This window comes from Leptodactylus fuscus, chromosome 1, assembly GCF_031893055.1.
Source record: "Leptodactylus fuscus isolate aLepFus1 chromosome 1, aLepFus1.hap2, whole genome shotgun sequence".
NCBI lineage: Eukaryota > Metazoa > Chordata > Amphibia > Anura > Leptodactylidae > Leptodactylus > Leptodactylus fuscus.
The window spans coordinates 218181989-218203602 of record NC_134265.1 but is presented as its reverse complement, the minus strand read 5'-3'; the positions used below and the strand labels follow the sequence as shown (position 1 = coordinate 218203602).

At 42.1% G+C, this 21614-nt stretch overlaps 1 protein-coding gene across 4 annotated transcripts in view; it reads right to left on the bottom strand.

Annotated features, from left to right (window-relative positions):
* The window catches only part of PDE4C (phosphodiesterase 4C), a 259677-nt gene that overhangs the window by 35505 nt on the left and 202558 nt on the right, over positions 1-21614 (bottom strand). For all 4 annotated transcript variants that reach the window (XM_075283034.1, XM_075283053.1, XM_075283043.1 and 1 more), the window contains exons 2-6: positions 15211-15402; positions 13010-13046; positions 10929-11002; positions 8219-8268; positions 15-127 (exon numbers count right to left, since the gene is read on the bottom strand). In XM_075283034.1, coding sequence (XP_075139135.1) covers positions 15-127; positions 8219-8268; positions 10929-11002; positions 13010-13046; positions 15211-15402 — 466 coding nt within the window. The remainder of the gene's footprint in view (positions 1-14; positions 128-8218; positions 8269-10928; positions 11003-13009; positions 13047-15210; positions 15403-21614) is intronic.

The following is a 21614-nucleotide window of genomic DNA, read 5'->3' as shown; positions in this document are numbered from 1 at the left end:
ACAATTAAACTTACCTTGTTTGAGGCCATCTCACTGACTGAGTGTCTTGTCTGTAGTGTCTCCAATTGGTCCAGACACCAATCCAACTCTTCCAAAGTTTCGATGGCCAGTTTCTGAATAGCATCCTCTATGAATGAAAGAAATGTATGCATTTAGACTGATAGTTACTGAGATTTTCTTTCTTTGTAAAGCCATATCCAAGTTTTTAGCACTTATTTTTTGAATGGCACACAACATTTAAAGTCCAGAAAAATTGCTTGGCAAAATATTGCAGTTACGCACAGCAGAGAGTGTGCTTGCTGAGACTTCCGGTGCTTGCTGAGACTTCCGGTGCTCGCTGGTGGCTAATTAGAATGTGAATAAAAACGGGCTCATTCAAAAACTACTGAGGGGATTAACATACAAAAGGTACGCGTACAATAGCCTTTTTAAAGGCTATGCAAGTATGTGCTTATCTAAAAATGCTTGTAGCAGTGCAGGAAACAGGGACACAGACACTGGATTGCGCACAAGTTCAGGCTTTATTCACATGTAGCACATACACTGCTTTTGCAAAGCCACAGGATAAGCAAAAAACAAAAATCCTTCTCGGCTGAGAAAACTAACTTAAACGTAAGGAGACTTTTCCCTGACTATACAGGAGACTGGCTACCAGTCTCCCACCTTGGCAACAACAACGGGTGGCACAGTATCTGCTTTGGAGGTCTGGTCTGGACAGTTCAACTCTGTCAGTGTGGTGCCACACTGTTAGTCTTCACACTCAGGGTGCATTCACACTGAGTAAACGCTAGCTCATTCTGAACGTAAAACACGTTCAGAATAAGCGGCGTATAAAGCAGCTCCATTCATCTCTATGGGAGCCGGCATACGAGCGCTCCCCATAGAAATGAATGGGCTGCTTCTTTCACTCCGAGCAGTCCCATTGAAGTGAATGGGGAGTGCCGGCGTGTACGCTCCGGCATGAGCAGAGCTTGCCGTATACGCCGGCACTCCCCATTCACTTCAATGGGACTGCTCGGAGTGAAAGAAGCAGCCCATTCATTTCTATGGGGAGCGCTCGTATGCCGGCTCCCATAGAGATGAATGGAACTGCTTTATACGTCACTTATTCTGAACGTGTTTTACGTTCAGAATGAGCTAGCGTTTACTCAGTGTGAATGCACCCTCAGACTGTTATTAGGGCCTGATTGGTCAGCTGACCTCCCTGGTGCCTGGCTGGAATATACTTGTCTTTCCAGACCACACCCTTCACTCTCTCACACAACATATAACCTCTTTGTCTCAAAAGATGAACACGGACTTTATATGCAATATCCATATACAGGCTGACTGTTACACATTTGTAGAGCAGAATCAATTCACATACACATCATTCTAGATTATGTATTTGTTGTAGACTGGAAAATGTGGAAAAAACATAATTAAAAAGGGCAGAATTTTTCAGTGACATGTCCTGAATGTAAATATGTAATATGTAACTGATGTGAGGATGCATTAGCAGTAAATATTTGGTATAGGGAACTACTGTAGTGTTTCTATAGTGACTAGAGCCGAGCAGGCTTATCTGTTGCAGAAGGAAGAACCACCTCCTATAGCCCATTGTGTTTTCATGTGATCAGGCTGCATGACAGATAAATATCACGTGTCTTCTGAATGTTTCTATACAATGTGGATGTGCATGTGCTCAAAGACACGTGTGACTGAAAAAGAACTTAAATCTGGTTGTGAAAAGGAAAGCTACCACATACTGAAATTACAGATTTGCATTTGTGTCATGTTTCTGAATATCTAGTCAAGATTTTGGTGCACGCAGATTCCCATGTAAAGATAATAAGTAAGCAAATAGAGGGGAGGAGAAGGTAAAGGATGTAAGGAAGGAGACCAGACCCAAATCACCAAGACAACAAACCTGCAAACTCATTGCAGTCCACTTTAACCCTTGCACTGCTTATGAAGTGATGGTATGATCACTGCTTATGATGGAATTGACATTTTTAACAAAGTAATGATTTCCATTCTGTTTTGTCAACAGCTGCCAGCAAAATAACAGCTACAAGAATAAGACACACATCTGTGTTAATAGTTTCCACCAGTGGCGTAACTACCAGGGTAGTGACTGCCACAGGACTGGGACATTAGGGGGCCTGGCATACCCCTGATGTTTTTTTTTTTTAATAGGCTGTTACCTGCTGGAGTAACTCCAGCAGGTAACGGGCCCTATTTACTTACCGAGCTGTGATAAGGAACCGGGAACCCCACAAACACCACTATCAGTATACTTGGGGGGGGTCTTTTTGGGTTAAGGGACAGATTCAAACTGTCCCTCAATGTGTCAGATGACTGGCGGAACTTTAATAAGAATAAAAGATTCTGTACATACTCCTTGCCTACACGTTATGACTATGCTTGAATTAATAGGATCCTCCTATCCACCTCGATGCTACATGAGCTTATGTATATTGAGGCAGAATAATGGTTCTAGTGGAACGGGAGGAATTAAGCATAGATAGAATTAGGCTTGGAGATCATGGTACCTCCTGACTCCTGTAGTTGATAAAAAGTGTTTAATGGGATTCTATCATTGGGAAAACTCATTTTTAACTAAGCACATCCTTGCATAGCCTTTAGAAAGGCTATTCCACACCTACCTTTTGTATGTAAATTGCCTCAGTGGTTTTTGAATGAGTCTGTTTTTATTCATATGCTAATTAGCTTCCAGCCAGCACAGGAAGTTCTCAGCCAGCACTCCTCTGTAATTCCCTCATATGTCGGTGCAAGCAGGAAGCTGAGTCATCATCAGCAGCCTGTGCTGTACACATACAAGGCAAAGAATAGCCGAGGGTGCACGATGAGACTTCCGGGATGTACCAAGAGCCTAATTAGAATATGAATAAAAATGGGCTCATTCAAAAACCACTGAAGCGATTTGCATACAAAACGTATTGTGGAATAGCCTTTCTAAAGGCTATGCAAGTATGTGCTTAGTTAAAAATGACTTTTCCCAATGATAGAATCCCTTTAAACGCTTTTTATCAACTACAGGAGTCAGGAGGTACCATGATCTCCAAGCCTAATTCTATCTATGCTTAATTCCTCCCGTTCTACCAGAACCATTATTCTGCCTCTACCATAGCCCGCCCTCAGGAGATTGCCTACTTTCTCCACCTCCCTGCTGTTTCCCCACTTCCAGGCTACTTCTCTGAATGAATCCATAACTAGGAAGAAACTGTACTCAGCCATTGATGCCCTTAAAAATGGGAAAGCCCTCGGAACAGATGTTTTTTTCTCTCAATGCTATAAAAAAATTTAGAAGTATTCGCCTCACCTCCTCCAGATGTTCAATTACATACTACAAGATGTGAAATTTCTCCAGCACATTCTTAGAGTGTCCATTACAGTTATTCCTAAACCCACTAAAGATGCTACTACCCCCACTAATTACACATCACTTTAACTTAAATATAAAATTATTCTCCTCTATCCTAGCCACCCGGCCTCCTCTGGCCCCTAATATACTCCGACCAGGTAGAGTTTATCCCGGGTAGACCAACTTCTGATAATGTTAGAAAATTCTAACACTGTTCATTTGGCTAACTTTCATCATAAACCTATTTCATTTCTAGCTTTAGATTTTGAGAAAGTCTTTGACAACCTGCCTTGGATGTACCTTGCCCATATCCATCAGGGTCATGGCCATAACTGGTGTGAGGATGTGAATGTAAAGGGCGCTGGAGTGCAACCCAAAAGCAGGATTGAAAACGACATCCATACCTGGGACCCAACTCCAGAGACAGTGCTGCTGCACTGGAGGCCTGGGTTCCAAGTTTAAGCTCAGTGTGAGCCAGATTGCTGAGGAGAAACCCCAGTAAAACGTCTTGCCCTTCACACTCTCTACTGCGACCCCCATTGCCCATTTAAAACTGCCTGCAGATTCCCCGATGCCTAGTAATATTTGTAGTGGCACCCAACAAGGTTGCCCCTTGTCCTCTGCATTGTTTGCTCTGGCCATAGAACCGCTATCCATTGCCATCCAGTCTCACCCTGATATTTGTGTGTGAGGAGTGGGAAAAATGAATATAATAGATTTTTGAAAGATTTTGTTGCATGGCACTGCCCCACCCTCTCATGGATTGGTAGAGTTCACTCAGTTGAAATGGTTACTTCAGCTTGCGTCCTTTATTATATTCATATCCTACCAACTCCGGTAGCCTCCTCCTTCCTAGCAACTTACAGAAAGAAATCTTTAATTTCAAATTTGCAAATTCACTTTTTCATAGATGTATTGTTTATTTCCATATTAGGTTGGGTGGACTGTCTGTGTCTCATCTCTATATGTATTATGTTGCTGCTAGGCTATCACAGCTCTGCGCTATCTTTAAAGAGACAGACTACTTGCAATGCGTTGCCTTAGAGATGACACTAGTAGCGCAAACTTCCCTATAAGCCTTACTTTGGACCTCGAGGTCAGCCTCCCATTCAATATCAGAGGCTGCTAAGATTACTGACTATATGTTAAAACTGTGGAAGAGGGTTCGTTTTAGCTTTTGACTACAAAGTCCAACTTTCCCATTGCTCCTCTTGTTTTACAATGCCTTCTTTCCTTCTAGACTATGTCCTGAGGTGTTTGTTTGATGGAGAGATGCTATGTTTTGGCGTCTAATCGATTTCCTCTGTGACTAGTGGGTCTTCACCAAAGACTATTTTCAGGACTAACTAGGTCTTCCACTTCCCATGTTCTCTCACCTCACTTAATCCAGAGATTTCTCTCGCAAACTTCGAGAGACTATGTCTATATGGAGCGACGGGTTCTCTCTCCTTCACATACCCTATGGTCTCACCCCTTTGTTTTAGAGGTTGTGACGCTTTAAGCACTACTCTTCACATTTGGTGAACCTGCCTTCTGGCCCATTGCAAGAGACAGAAGGCAATGACAATACTAACAGTGACCAACTAGCACAGTGGGATAGAAGACCCTGCCCGAAAGGGCTTACAATCTATGAGGGAAGAGGCTGTTCAGATGGTGGTGTGGTGACAGTAGTGTTATTGGAGGTTGTAGGCCTTTCTGAATAGGTGAGTCTTCAGGGCCTTCTTGAAGCCTGTGATTGTGGGGGTCAGTCTTATGTGTCTTGGTAAGGAGTTCCAGAGTATGGGGGATGCACGGGAGAAGTCTTGGAGACATTTGTATGAAGAGTACATAAGAACAAAGTGGAGTAGGAGGTCTTTGGAGGATCTAAGGTTACATGTAGGCAGGTAACTTGAGATTAGGTCAGAGATATATGGAGGGGACTGGTTGTGGATGGCTTTGTACTTCAGCATTAGTATTTTGACCTCTATTCGCTGGGCATGGGTAGCCAGTGAATGGATTGGCAAAGGGGAGCAGCTGATGAGAGGCGAATTAAGCGAGCAGAGCAGTTTAAGGTGGACTGGAGGGGGGCAAGAGCATTTGCAGGGAGGCCATGGAGAAGGATGTTACAGTAGTCTAAGCGGGAGATAACGAGGGCATGAACTAGCATTTTTGTGGTTTCTGGGGTGAGGAAGGAGCGGATTTGATGGATGTTCTTGAGTTGCAGGCGACAGGAGGTGCTGAAGGTTTCTATGTGTAATTTGAGGGATAGGTTAGAGTCCAGGGTTATCCAGAGGCAGCAGACCCGTGGGACAGGGGCAAGCATGGTTCCATTAACTCTGATAGATGGGTCAGGTAGATGGGCTGGACTGAGAGGGGCGAAGATGATGAACTCTGTTTTCTCCATGTTAATTTTGAGAAAGTGGGAGGAGAGAAAGGAGGATATATTCTGTATTGCTGTGTTCAGTAAAAATTGTGTAACAAACTGTGGGGTGCTTTTTTTCTTTTAAAATGTGAAAATTTTAAATTACTGAAATGTCACTTTATCCCCTATTTTTTCATTTACATGTCTTAATGTTAATACTATCTGAGAAACAGCTGTAAGATCAAAATGCTCACTATACCACTTGACATATTTCTTGATGGGTGTAGTTTCCAAAATGGGGTCACTTTTGGAGGTATTCCATTATATTAGTAATTTAGGGGTTCTGTAAATGACACATAGCACCTGACAACTATTCCAGCAAACACAAAGTGTTGCTCCTTCCCTTCTGTGTGCTGTCATATACCCATACGTTAGTTTACATCCACATGTGAAGTATTTCTATGCTCAGGAAAAATTGCATAACTAAGAGATGCATTTTCTCCTTTAACCCCTTGTGAATGTGTTAATTTTAGAGCTAATTGAACATATTATTGAAAATTTTCTTGTAAATCTGGAAAATTGCGGCTACACTGTAAGCCTTCTAAACTCCAAAATAAATTAAAGGACGATTAAAAGATGATGCCGATATAAAACAGAGATATGGTAGATAATATTTATTAATATATTTGGGTGCTATGGCTATCTGTCTGAAAAGCAGAGCATTTTACATTTTGAAAATTGCTAATTTTTCCAAATCTTTAATTTATTTTTTTTATTTATTTTAAATAATTCCAAAAATATTGATCAATGTTTAACTCTAATATGAAGTACAATGTGTCAAGAAAAAACTCTTTCAAAATCATTTATGTAAGTTAAAGCATCTCAAAGTTATTGGCATATAAAATGACAAATGTGAATTTTGAAAAATGAGGTGGCTCCTTAAGGCATTTTTTGACCGTGTCCTTAAGGGGTTAAGTCTAGTGCTACACAGCAACTCTGGCTGTGACATACAGTGTATAGTTAAAAATCATGGTGCTGTACTGCTTGCATCCGAACTGATGAAAGTGAATAGTCACAATAAGTGGCTAAGCTACTGTTTGTACCAAACGTTCAAACCTGATCACTGTCCTTTGTAAAGATGCCAAGTGATTGAGCTACAAACAATAATTTACTCATATGACACTGATCATATAGTTTATCATGACATAGGTATCAATCACTTGTTGGCAGTACATCTCTTCATCTAAAGGGCAGTACGTCTCTCCATCTGAACGGGCTGTACTGCCAAACATAGTGGAAAATGCAGGGACCAAAAGACTGTGTACAGTATTTAGCACAAAATACCTCCCTGCAGCATGTAAATGAAGGTGAACAAGAGACTTGCTACATTGTCATTCATCATTAAGGGCTTATTATCTGCCTAGGTAAAAGGACCTTCAGCCTTATAATGACAAAATATTAGAGAATTGCTGTGGCAAGATATATCCATGTACATTCACAATGGCTATGCAGTGATGTTAATGTTACTATATTCTGTAGACTGCTGAACTGTGGCTCTTTAAAAGAGTAACTTTACAAATGCATTAACCTTATTAGTACAAATGTTACTTTGTCAAAATGCATTAATGGTCTTTCAGACTCAGAAAGATGGCATAAGCAAAAATCTGAAACTAAAAAATGGAATTATGTGTCAGCTCCCAGGGTTGCGTCAGATTGTCCAGCTTGACTGACCACCTCAGGAAGGAGAACAATCATTAATCTACATTAAATAGAAGGGTTGAATAAGTTAAATTTTTCCATTTTTATGGGGTTGCTTGCAGGAACTGAAAGGTTAGTGGGGCCTCTTGGGAGAGGAACAATCCTCTGGATACAAGTCCTCTGGTATTTTTATAGGAATGTCTGACGTCAATTGTTTCCTCTCTTTTTCCTCTGTGTAAACTAGGGTTATTCTCTCTGCTGAACTGTGCAATATATCCTAAACAGTTTTGTAGCACATCATGTAATGCATCCACTGGCATAACTATAGGAGTTGTAACTGTAGTGGTCACAGTTGTAACCTGGCCGAGAAGCCAAGAGGGAGGGGGTAAGGGTATAGGTCACCTTAAACTGGATACATTTCTGTGATCTCCTTTCCATTGTTCTTTGATGGTTGGTAGACTATGCTTTGTAAATTTTTGACCTCTGCCCTCTGGTGAGTTCTAGATTTATGATATTGTTATATATGTATATAAACTGTTACTAGGAGCTGCGTAGAAACGCTCACTGACTTCCTAAACCCATAAAAAAATAAAGGTTTAGATTAATAAATTACTAATTATATAAAATCTTTTCCGTACATCATTCTATCGCTTTGGTCTCCATTTTCAATGTGACAAAGTCCCTGTAAAATGATTAAAATATGCTACGAAATGCAGAATCAATTTTGCTTTACTATGATAGTATATGGATTTATGTATAATCTCAGTTAATAACTACTTTTGAGGTAGTAATACTATCACCTTTATCCTTACCAGATAGATTTGGTTTACATGCCACTGATGGATTGTTGCCTGATGATCTCCTGGAGAAATAGGCAAAACATCAAACAGGATATCAAAACTAACAGAAAAGCCCATCATACAAAAAGGCAGCCAGTAATTAAAGATGCTCAATTGACGTAACAATTGTGGTCGCAGGTGGTGCGCCCGGGCTCGTAAGGGTATGGGGCCCGTGGCCAGCTGGAGATGACTGGCACCCCAGACCACTATGATAGCGGTCAGGGAAAGCCTGGTTGCCTGCCCGGTATACATATTGTAAATGAAAAGGGGCTCCTTTCCAAAAGATGCTAGCCCAGGGGTGGTGACTTAAAATATGTAATACTTATACTCACTTCTGGGCTCAGCATCTTTTCTGGGGCTGTTCCATCATGTGACTGAAGCCTGTGATTAGGCCCCAATGGCCACATGAGGCAAAGCAGCGTAATGACGTCAGTGCGCCCCCACGTGACTGCTGAGGACCAATCACAGGCCTCAGCAGGGACGTCTGAAGATGCTAAAGACAGCCTGACTGAGCCAGGATTCACAGGAATGGGGGGCAAGGTGAGTATTAGTATTTGTTATTTTTATTCAACTTCCCTGAGCCTCCGACTATTATACTCTGGGGTCTGAAGTATAATAATAGCACCGGAGGGTAAGGGGGCTGTTGGGAGCATATAATACTGTGTGAGGGCCACTGCTGGGCATATAATACTGTATGGGGGCCACTGTGGAGCGTATAATACAATGTGGAGGCCACTGCTGAGCATATAATACTGTGTGGAGGCCACCGCTGAGCATACAATACTGTGTGGGGGACACTGCTGGGCATATAATACTGTGGGGGCCCCTTCACTATTCACATCACACACCATCTGTTTTATAGCAGCCATCACAGACTGTAATAATATTATTTGGTGATTATAAAACATGCTGTGCAATGTAATTAGGGATAGGAGTCACAGTACTCACAAAAGCACCACAGTAATTTCAAAGAATTGATCAGCAGCGGCCCCAGGTGTTGGACCCCCACTGATCTTTATATCTCTTAGACTGTTAGGACCCTGCAGATCAGCTATTTCCCAGAGCATGTAGCTCCCAGTATTGTTTCTATTGTTGTTATTGTTTTCATATGCCAGGCGCTGTGCTGCTCACTCACCATATTCTTGATAATTGTAGTTGTGGGTATTAAAGCTGTTTCCCTTTTAAGTATCTGAGATACCGCTGGAGCACCCGTAACTGTAACTGTGCATCCAAGCCCATAAGATTTTTGTTATGCCAGTGAAGATGCTGGTACTTAAAGTACTATAAGGTATGCGGTTCCATTGTATACCATAATTCATTTTATAAATGCTACATTATGTAGTGACTAATAGGTAAACTTAATGCAAATGGAGTAATGTTTAACCCTTACACCTGCAGTCATTTTTTGCCCTTAAGATACAGCAATTTTTTTAATTTTTCATCCATGCCTTCCAACGCCCATATCTTAAAAATGTTTCTAATAATATAACTTTATAATGGCTTGTTTTTTTGTTTCACAAGTGGTAATTTTAATGGCACTATTTTGTCTTTGCAGCATTCACGATGTGTCATAAATATGATGTCGACTTTGCTTTGATGATATGTGACATTCCTGCATGCTGGAATATTGTTCTTTAATACCTCTGTATTATAGTGTATTATATACCTATTAGTTACTGACCAATGCCATAATGGGCTCTACCTCAGGGCTCAATAGGTATACTCAGATTTTGGAGCAGAGCAACCAATTGACCCGGCATTCATGTGGTGGTGGAGAGGGTATGGGCAAACAAGTGATAATAGATATTGGCAAGTATTTCCTCACAGTGTTGAACATGTACAGCAGATGTCAGAAAAGGGTTAATCAGAGATACAATACAGTGGTCCTTCAAATTACAATGACCTCAGGATACAATATTTTTAACATACAATGGTCTTTTCCACACCATTGTAACTTGAAATCAGACTCATCATGCAATGCTTGGGAGAAGGTTTTAACACAACGTTGTTTTCACAGACTCATGTCATGCCTTTTTTTTTTTTCCTAATCAATTTGGCCATTTAAGTCTGTGGGTCTGAAAAACAAGTACTGCACATGGATAGCATCTGAATGTTGTCTGTTTTTCACTGATACATTGTTAGGTGAGACTGAAACAATAAATGGTTGACATATGAATTGCACATAGATCGCAAATTTAAAAACACTATGATGTATGTCTATCATTTTCTATTTCACAAAGCATATAGTACTTGTGAAAACAGCCTTAGTGAAATGCATGCACTGAATGGCTGACTGTACAGAACACTGAGGCACTATATATTCTGTACCTCTTTTCACCTGTGCAACGAACTGCTCTTTTGACCACAAGCTGAGAGCAGCTCCATGATATTTTTCAGATGCACTATACATAATTTTATGTGTAAGAATTTGCTCTATCTCTATTAATTGTGCAAGTATATATTTGGTAACATTTTAGGGTCTTCAGAACTAATTACTAATTCCAGAGTTATGGTCACTTGTAATATGAAAGACCACTGTATTCTCTGTAGGTACCTATATTTTGATATACAAATATATGCTATATTGTTAAACTTATTTTTTGGAGCTAAGTAATTTTATCAGTGGTAGTAATTATGTAAACTGAACAGTAAAATATACAAAAATAAAGAAATAATCTCTCACTTGTTAGATACTCTGTCTTGAAGGTGAGTAAGCATTGCAAAGTTGCTCCGCACAGTTCGCAGGCTGGCCAAAACCTAAAATATATTCAATAATTATGTTATTTCAAAACCAACTGCTAACTAACTAACTGAAATCAGTATCTTCACTCTAAGGGTGCATTCACACTGAGTAAACGCTAGCTTATTCTGAACGTAAAACACGTTCAGAATATGCGGCGTCTAAAGCAGCTCCATTCATTTCTATGGGAGCGGGGATACGAGCGCTCCCCATAGAAATGAATGGGCTGCTTCTTTCACTCCGTGCAGTCCCATTGAAGTGAATGGGGAGTGCCGGCGTATACGGCAAGCTCTGCTCATGCCAGAGCGTACACGCCGGCACTCCCCATTCACTTCAATGGGACTGCACGGAGTGAAAGAAGCAGCCCATTCATTTCTATGGGGAGCGCTCGTATCCCCGCTCCCATAGAAATGAATGGAGCTGCTTTAGACGCCGCTTATTCTGAACGTGTTTTACGTTCAGAATAAGCTAGCGTTTACTCAGTGTGAATTCACCCTTAGAAAACATTAATTGTAGCTTGTTAAAGGAAAAAAGTCATATTTTCTTGCTCACACGCAACATAACAACATTAAAAGTTTTTTCTCGGAATCATTAAAAAAGTTCTCCTGTTTCTCTACATTTTAGCGTTATATACATATTATAGTCCCCTCTGGTGTTCTTTTGATTTTCTTCTAGAATGTCTATATATAATGTGGTTTGTGGTTTCTGGGCTCTTGCCCTTCTTGGAAGGCTGAAGGAGACAAGAAGAGAAACCGAGATGTGGCTGCCTTCTCTTCCTGTAGAGTGGATTGTCTTCTGAACTGCATCTCTCACTGTCCATTACACTGTTACATTCCTTTGCACCAAACATTAGGCTGTCCCTGCTTGCTACTCTGTATGTGCTTATATAACCTAAGTTAAGAAAATCTCCTCTGCTGTCCTCTAAACCAGCCCTCACCAATGAATAGAAAAAAATAAGCATATGGAGGTGTGTAGGTGGTAGATTGGGTAAAGAGGTAAAAAACCTTACTTATATGTAAAAAGTCACATTAAGGCTAAGACCCCCATGTAGCGAGTCGCAGCCAAAAAGCACTCCAGTTTTTCCCACTTCACTTTTCACAAAATGTCCGCAGTTTTCCTAGTGATCTGTAGTGGACAGGGAGCACATTCAGACTTCTCTTATTCAAGTAATAGGAGCTGGTCTTCAACTCCCTGAAACCACTGCTATGCAGTGGACAGGGCTGGTGCTTTGATCCCATTAGTTTAATATAAGCAGTGTAACAGAAGGCTGCCAGACCAGCTGATCAGTGTGAGATCCAACTGTGGATAGGACATCAGTGTAAAAAAAACATTTGGGGACAGAAAACCCTTTATGGACTTGGGAAAAGTTACACTAGGTTCACACTAGCGTTGCCTCTACATTGTTTGGCGTTCATCGGGAGACCTAAAACCCAAGGAGGGCCAGATTGCTTAAAACAGCAGAAGGAATCCAACCAATCCCATTGACCATAATGAGGCCCGTGAGGTGTTCTTCATTATAAAACTGAAACTGGCAGAGGAAAAAGACCTTTGTGCAGGACATTTTCCTCTACTGACTTTCAGCAGACACTGTGATGGGGACTCTGCCACAGAATTGAATATAACCTTAGTTGACACTAAATGTTACAGTAGCAATCAATGTAAGAAAATGCAAAGGAAAATTAGATTATGGAACTTGTCAAACAGAGTCATAGATGCACATCATGAAATGTAGATTTACCTTTTGTACATATCACATGGACTTTCTCACTTTTCATTTTAGTGATGTGCAACTTTTCTTTCCTGTAATTATGATTGTGTTTTTATGAAGTTTACATTTTCCAACATGACTAAATGGAAATGTTTTCACTAAAGGGAAGCTATTGCAAATCCTGAAATATACATTTTTTAATGTAAAAAAAATATGGAGGAGAACTGAGGTTAAATAAACCTATGGGGATACTTGAGGAAAAACTCAGGACATGTATAGTAATGTGCACCTATATGTTCATAGATAAACTACATACCTGAGCAAAAGGGGTCACGATCATGTCTTCTCCATGCCTAAAGGAGAGATCAACAGATACATTTCCCATCAGTGGTGGCTTAAATCACTATAGTTTTGCTTTGCAGCTTCCTGTATGTGTATCATTGTGAATATGGCTCTCTTTCTTCTGTCTGTAGAATTAAAAATGGTACTAGACTGAGATGCCCCTGTTGTCCCTGTTAAAGAATGCTATTCTTGGCATATGAATTGCAAGCAAACTCCTTACTACGCTTTAGGTGTCACTATATTCCACAAAATGTCTCTATTTGCAGTACACCTATTTCTTTATATCTAAAATCCAAGGACTGACCTCCCAAATATACTCAGCAAGTGTTCTTGCTTTGAAGATCTTTATGACTTTAAGTCCAATATTAGCAAGTCAGAGATTCTAAATGTAAACCTCACCCAGATGGGGACAAGTCATGTGCAATTTTGTTTCTCCTTTAACTAGACTAAACCCTATTAAATACCTTAGGTGCAGATTGCTATCAACCCAGCAGATGTGTTTCACCTAAGTTTTAGTCTCTGTCTGCTTTCTATTGGCAAGAGTCTGGACTCATGATACTCATTCCCCTTCTATTTTTACAGGATTCATACTCTCAAGAAGGACATATTATCCTGCCTGCTATTTTTTTCAGACATTATCCTTGTGACTTCCTAAAGGCTTCCAACACTTTATTATACTCCATGCTACAGACGTTTATAGGAGGTAATTCACCCTTGACAGAGTGCTGCCAAATCCTATACAGGTAAAAGGAGAAGGGAAGACAGGGCTCCCACACTTTGCCTTATACCATAGTGGATCACTTTTTGACAGTCTAATGGACCGGTTACATCATCTTCAACTAAACGCCCAAAAAAAGAACATAGTTATTACATTCCCTTTCTCCTCCCTGATGCAGTTGACAAAGCTCCTGAGCCTGGTATATTTGAAATGATTTATTCTGTTCTCTACACTCTATGGATTTTGCATACTAGGAATTTCATTAAATTATTTCCATACTTCCCAACCCCTCACTTCCCTTTTCAAAATACAGCATTCTGCATTTGTATTTCCTGCACATTTTAGTTGTCCATTAGATCAGTCATGTATTGGTCAAGGGTTTGCTTATTAGCAGCTTTATCTCCCCTATCCCCACACATGAATTTTAAGTCTGCTTTTATGCAGTTTGAAACACTGTGGGCTTCAAAGACTCTTTTGTTGCGTTTGAGCTCTTTGTTATACAATATTAACTACTGTTCGGGATTGGGGAACAGCCCAATTATCCTACTTATGATGGGAAAGAGAATTATGACGCTTCTTATTTAGTACAGACTAGGACAAGATTCTTACCCATAAATCTTCTATTTCCTGTACATTCCAAAAAACAACCTTAAGATAGTATCTTGATGGTATGATACTCCAGTGCTTCTTCATCACATCTACCCAGAGGTCACCCAGAGGCTCTGTGCTCCATACTGTAAATCTGTCATCCCTTGAAACTGAGATGGGAGGAGATCTACTGGAACTACAATGAGCTGCATTTATAGCTTGCTGTCTGGAGTTTCTTTTACATTACATCATTTCAAGTCCTATCAAGTCCTATCACCACCTTCAAAAAAGGCCTCTTCCTGGACTTCTTCATAAGCTATTGGCTGCCAACTTCACAACTAAGTGCCAATGGGTCAATGCCCCATATAACGTTATGCACGTGAAAGATCTCACAATGTCATGCAACACTATAAACATATATGCCTATGTCTTGAGTGAGACTCTTTGGGTCCTCTACATGGGTTGAGTTAGTATCCTTGGATTGATAATCATCTTAGCTCATCTGGGACTCCAGGTTACACAAGTCACCCTCGCTTAATCTACCCCCATTTTTCCTTTTTATTTTTTCACATCCTATTTTATTTCTCCTGTTTTACACTTCTTTAAAAACTCTGAGAATATTGATGTTCTATATTATTTTATAATTATTTTAAGCGCACATACACTTTAAATTACAATTGACCTTTTATTGGTGGTACTAGTAGTATTAGCAAGGAATAAATATATAATTTTATACCAATTAATATCAATAGAATTGGCTATTTCTCCTGGTACCATGTTTCCTATACCATATTTTACTATGAAAAGTATTATACATTCTCTGAACCTGCTAAGTAACCCAGAGAAAACTTGTTTTCATTGATACTCACAAGTCACTTGCAATAGACGAATTCCTGGACATGGCTTTAGGAGAAAGGTCATAGTCACTGTCAGAACGATAAAGAAATGACTCCCTTCTCTGGCTGTGCGGAAAGTTGCCCTGTAGAACCAGTCCAGATCCTGGACTAGCCTGGGAGTCCAAGGGGCTTCTGCCTGCTGATAGGCCATTTTCAACATCAAAGCTGAAAAGATGAAATAAAAAAAAAGAGTCAGTTGTAATCCAACCAGGTCAGGATATAATGGATCAATGTTCTGTTTGTATGAACCATAGATGAAAAAATGGACACTCAAATAAGCCCTTATAGAGATAATATCATTTTTCTGTGTTGCTACAGTGGCAATTTTATAAAGTGACATGTGCAGCCATTTGAATTATCAGAAAATAAGGAAAAAAACTGTCAAGGTATTAATAAAACTGCAAGGAAAATGCAGTAATAGTATATTACTAGCTGTGAAGAAGCTAAATGAAAGGAGATAACTTATATGTCTACAATTCTTGTCAAAATGTAAACAAAATTAAACTGTTAAGTTTTATTTATTTGTAAGAATAATCCAAATACTCTCTATTAGGAAGTTGATTTAGGTTAGAACACTTTTTTGCACACTGTTCTCATCCCTGTGTTGTGATGAGTAAAAAAAAAAAGAACATGTTGTATCAGACTAAGACAATGATCAAAGCAGTACAGAATATTTCAGCATGTGCTGACCTGCCTGCTCATATGATTTTTAAGGACAGCAGAACATTCATTTAAAACATTCTCTGTTAAAAAGGAATAATACATTTTCCCAGGTAACTAAAATTTTTATGTCATGGACCGTGTCGATCTGGGGTATCTGGGGCCCACCGATAGAATTGATTCTATAGGCCCACTCTACTGCCGTATGAAAGAGGATGCAGAGTGTATGTGCGAACGTACACTTAGTTACCCTCTCTTGTTTGTGCACCCTTTAAGCAGTTTTGTGAATAGGGCTAGATACACAGCTTATGATACAATATCACATATGATAAGCTTTAATAAAGCCTTGTGCACACAACTACATGCTCATCACGTCCATGAACACATTCACACGTGTTCTCCACTTCCACAGATGGACCTGTTCACACATGTTGACCACATCCATGGACACACACACACACACACACACACACACACATTCGCTATTTACATGGTTGCATTCATACACATGTTCAGTATCTACATGAACAAACTAGGCACAAACTCACCACAGTGCCACATTATACATCAGCGACATAGACAAACAGTGAAAGAAATATTTATTTGATCCCTTGCTGATTTTATAGGTTTGTCCACTGACAAAGACATGAACAGTCTATAATTTTAAGGGAAGGTTAATTTTAACAGTGAGAGAGAGAATATCAAAAATAAAATCCAGAAAATCACATTGTATAAATTTTAGAAATGCATTTGCATTTTGCATTTGATCACTCTGGCAAACAAGACTTAATACTTGGTGGCAAAACCCTTGTTGGCATGCATAGCAGTCAGACGTTTTTTGTAGTTGATGATGAGGTTTGTGCACACGTCAGGAAGAATTTTGGTCCACTCCTCTTTGCAGATCATCTCTAAATCATTAAGATTTTAAGCTTATAAACTGACTTTAAATTCAGCCATTGGTTTTAGAAATGACGCCTATGAAAGCTGAAACCCTCCCAAATGTTTTTTTTGTTAAGAAAATAAATTGGCTTCACCGCTGAAATATTGAGCACAGACATGGAGGAGATAAGAACCATGTTCAGCACCCTGTGCAACACACTGCTCCAGACTGGGATCCACAACATAGCCACCAATCAGGAACCCAGCCCGTCCTCTGCAGGACAGCTCATTACAAGGTATACCCACCAAAGATGACACCACTGACTATCAGTAGCTGGAATATCCAAGGGCTGAACGCCTCAGCCTTTGGATCCAAACCAAACGATCCAGACTTTATAGACAGACTAAAAAACATAGACATCCAAATCCTCCTAGAGACATGGATCTGGACAGAAGATGAATCCCTAACACCCATGGGCTACAAGGAATTCTCTGTCGCTGCCCGGAAAAGCAAGACTACCAAACTAGGCCGCCACTCAGGAGGCATACTAATATGGTTCAAGGAGGAGCTTAAAGAACATGTGAAAGCCATCAAACGCGGTGACAACCACATGTGGATAAAAATAAGCAACTCCATCCTCAACGGCCAACACAACATCTATCTCTGTGCAGTATACATCCCCCCATCTGAGTCCACCTACCACAACCCAGACATCTATGAGGTCCTACAAAGGGAATCTGCCCAGTTCCAGTCCCAAGGCAGAGTGCTGATCTGCGGCGACCTAAACGCCAGGACTGGAACAGAGAAAGACTTCCTGTCCTCTGATGGAAACCTGCACATCCCGGTAGGCGAGGTCCACCACCTGGAGTCTGCACAGAGAAGAAGAAATAGCTATGAAATAGTCATCAACAAGAGCGGGAGACAGCTGCTGAACCTGTGCCGGAGTCTGGGACTGTACATAATGAACGGGCGTACCAGAGGGGACACTCAGGGACGCTTCACACTAAACTCCCATGTGGGCAACAGCGTGGTGGACTATATCATCACAGACGCAGACCCAGCAGACATAGATGCTCTCATAGTCACCCCTGAGACACACCTGTCAGACCACAACCAGATCCTGCTGTACATGATATCCACTGACAAGCCACTCACACAGCAGCCCCACCAGATTGGTCTCTACAACCTGCCACCATTCTTTAAATGGGCCAGTCACCGGGCCACCGAATACACCAATGCGACTAACCGACCCGAAATCAAGGAACTGCTCACAAACTTCTATATGAGTTCCTACCAGCCAGACCAACAAGGGGTCACCCGAGCAGTGAAGGACTTCAGTAACATCCTGTACACCACGGCAGAACTAGCAGGCCTGAAACAGACAAAGCCCAAGAAACCGACTAACAAACAGTCTCACAAATGGTTTGACAGCGACTGCAAGGCTCTACGCCGTTCTCTAAGGGCAGCCTCCAACCAGAAACACAGAGACCCCAACAACAGAGAGTCAAGGGAAGCCTACAACAACCTATGCAAGCAATACAATGGCACCCTCAGAGAGAAGAAACAGAGGTACCTCTCCCACAAAATAGAGCTACTAGAGGACTCCCTCCAGGACAGCTCATTCTGGGAGACCTGGCACCACATGGGCACAAAGCCCAAGAAAAACTCTCTCCACATCCAAAATGGCAATATCTGGCTCAACTACTTCAGAGGTCTCTACAAAAACATCCCAGAAGAAGACCTAACTCCAGAACAGCAACAGATAATCACCAAACTGAGGGACATGGAGAAAGTCATCAAAGACTTCCAGAACCCTCTGGACTCACCAATCACCATAAAAGATATACAGGAAAGAATTGTCCTGCTGAAAGGCAAAAAGGTCAGTGGCCCTGACGGCATCCTACCAGAGATGATCAAATACAGCCCTCCAGCAATACACGCGGCACTGGCAAAGCTATTCACCCTCGTGCTCAATGCTGGACACTTCCCCCAAGACTGGAACAAAGGCCTCATAACCCCCATCTACAAGAATGGGGACCATTATGACCCCAACAACTACAGAGGGATCTGTGTCAGCAGCACGCTGGGGAAACTGTTCAACAGCATCATCAATAACAGAATCCTCACCTTCCTCACACAACACGGGGTCCTCAGCAAGAGCCAAGCAGGGTTCATGCCAAACCACCGCACCAAAGACCATATCTACACCCTGCACAGCCTCATCAAGATGCACGTCCACAACACCAGAAGAGGCAAGATATTCGCTTGCTTCGTAGACTTTAAGAAGGCGTTTGAGTCAGTATGGCACCCAGGCCTGCTCCTGAAACTCTTAGAGAGTGGAATAGGAGGAAGAACGTACGACGTCATCAAGAGCTCCTACACCAGAAACCAGTGCAGTGTGAAGGTGAATGGGAAAAGGACACCACCGAGAAAGACCTCCAAGACAGCCTGTCAGTGCTGGAAAAATTCAGCACCACATGGGCCCTACCCATCAACCAGAAGAAGACCAAAGTCATGGTATTTAAGAAGAAGGGCCACAATAAAGCCCCCACCCCACAATTCACACTGAACGGCTCCACACTGGAGAAAACCAACAGCTACACCTACCTGGGGCTGGAGCTCAGCCAATCAGGAAGCTTCAAAGCAGCAATAGAAACCCTGAAAGCAAAAGCCTGCAGAACCTTCTACGCCATCAGAAGACAACTGTACCACCTCAAACCACCGGTGAGGGTCTGGCTGAAGATATTTGACGCTGTCATCTCCTCGATCCTTCTCTATGGCAGTGAGGTTTGGGGCCCAGCCACCTACCCAGACCAGTCAAAGTGGGATTCCAGCCCAACAGAGAACTTCCACCTGGAGTTCTGCAAATACCTGCTCCATGTCCATCGCAACACCACCAACATGGCCTGCAGGGCAGAGCTAGGCAGACTCCCCCTATGGCTCACCATACAGAAGAGGGCACTAGCTTTCCAGGCACACATCCAGGGGAGCAAGCCCGACTCCTACCACCACCAAGCATGGCTAAGCCACCTGAGCAAACCAGACACTCACCAACCAAACAGCAGCCAACCACCAAACCAAAAACACCAACACATGATAACCAAGGCCGAAATAAAGGCGACCACAGAGGCAAACAGAGAGCGGTACATTGAAGAATGGAGAAACGAAATAAATAACTCCAAGAAACTCACCGTGTACCAATCCCTACAAAGGGACTACACCATGGCCACCTACCTGGAGAGAATACGCCACCCCAAGCACAGACAGACCCTGAGCCGGTACAGACTGAGCGCCCACAACCTAGAGATAGAGACGGGGCAATACAGGCAGACGTACAAGCCACGGGAGAACAGACTGTGCCAGCACTGTGACCAGGGGGCCCTAGAAGACGAGACCCACTTCCTGCTACACTGCATCAAATACTCAGCTGTAAGGGCCGTCTACTACCAAAGACTCTCTGCCCACATCCCAGACTTCATATCTGCAGACGAGAAGAGGAAACTCTACATCCTACTGGGAGAAGAAGAGGCCACTGTGGAGATCGCTGCCCAATACGTGTCCAGCTGTCATCAAATAAGAGGAAGATGAGACTCCACGGACTATTATATTTATCCCAATACACAGGGTCGGACTGGGGCGTCTAGGGCCCACCAGTGGAATTGTTTCTAGGGGCCCACCATCAGGACCCCTGCAGACCAGCGATACCGAGACAGGGCGGCTAAAGTTAATAACATGTCGAGAGCCATGCTGCTCACCTGCCATACGATGTACAACAACATACTACCTAAACCTACTGCTATGCACTGTATGGAAAGTGATCAGCATGGCTCCTAGAAATGTTACCATTACCTGCAGCCGCGCTGTCCTGGAAGAGCTGATCTGCAGAGGTCCTGGCTGTTGTATCATCACAGATGTAATATTGATGGCCTATCCTAAGGACAGACCATCAATATTACAAAGATGGGTAAATCCTTTAAAGATTTGTCCAGGAATTGGAGCGACCCATGTGCTGGGAGAGAGGTGTAAAATAAAAAATAAATCAATAGAAAGCGCCTTCACCTGTCCCCTTTACTCTGTTGTCCGCTGCCAGTGTCCATTTAGTCTCGTGCCGCCGCCTCCTTGCTGGGAGTCCTGCACCTCATGTGATCACTAAGACTAATTAGGTGCAGGATTTCCAGAAATAAGACCATGAGACTGAACAGACACAGGCAGGAGACAACAGGGTGCTGGGGACAAAAGCTCAATGAAAAACACTGCGTCTCACTGTTGTGCCTAATCCTCAAAGAGGACCTTTCACCATTTGGGGTACAGGCGGATTAATACACTGCTTGAAAGCTGACAGAGCGCTGAATTCAGCTTTCCCATTCTGTGCCACCGGTGAAGAGATATCGGTGCCATTACCGTAGCTATTCAGTGTCAGAAGGGCGTTTCTGACAGTCAGGAACGCCCCTTCCTCACTGTAGCGTCTATTGCGCTGTACTCTGAGAGGGGGCGCTCCTTACCACCCAGCCATGAAGCTGAGCAGTGAGGAATGCTCCCCCCCCCCAGTACTTGTCTATGGACGAGCATTATCAGGAGGGGGCCTTCCTCACCACTCACAGTACAGCACAATAGACCCTACTGTGAGGAGGGGCGTTCCTGACAGACTGTCAGAAATGCCCTTCTGACAGTGAAGAGTTACGGCACTGGCACTGATAGCTCTTCAATGGGGGCACAGATCTGGAAAGCCGACAGTGTGCTGAATTCTGACTTTCTAGCAGTGTATAAAACCGCATGTACTCCAGGTGGTGAGAGCTCCTCTTTAACATCTCAAAATACTGTACACCACACTATAAGG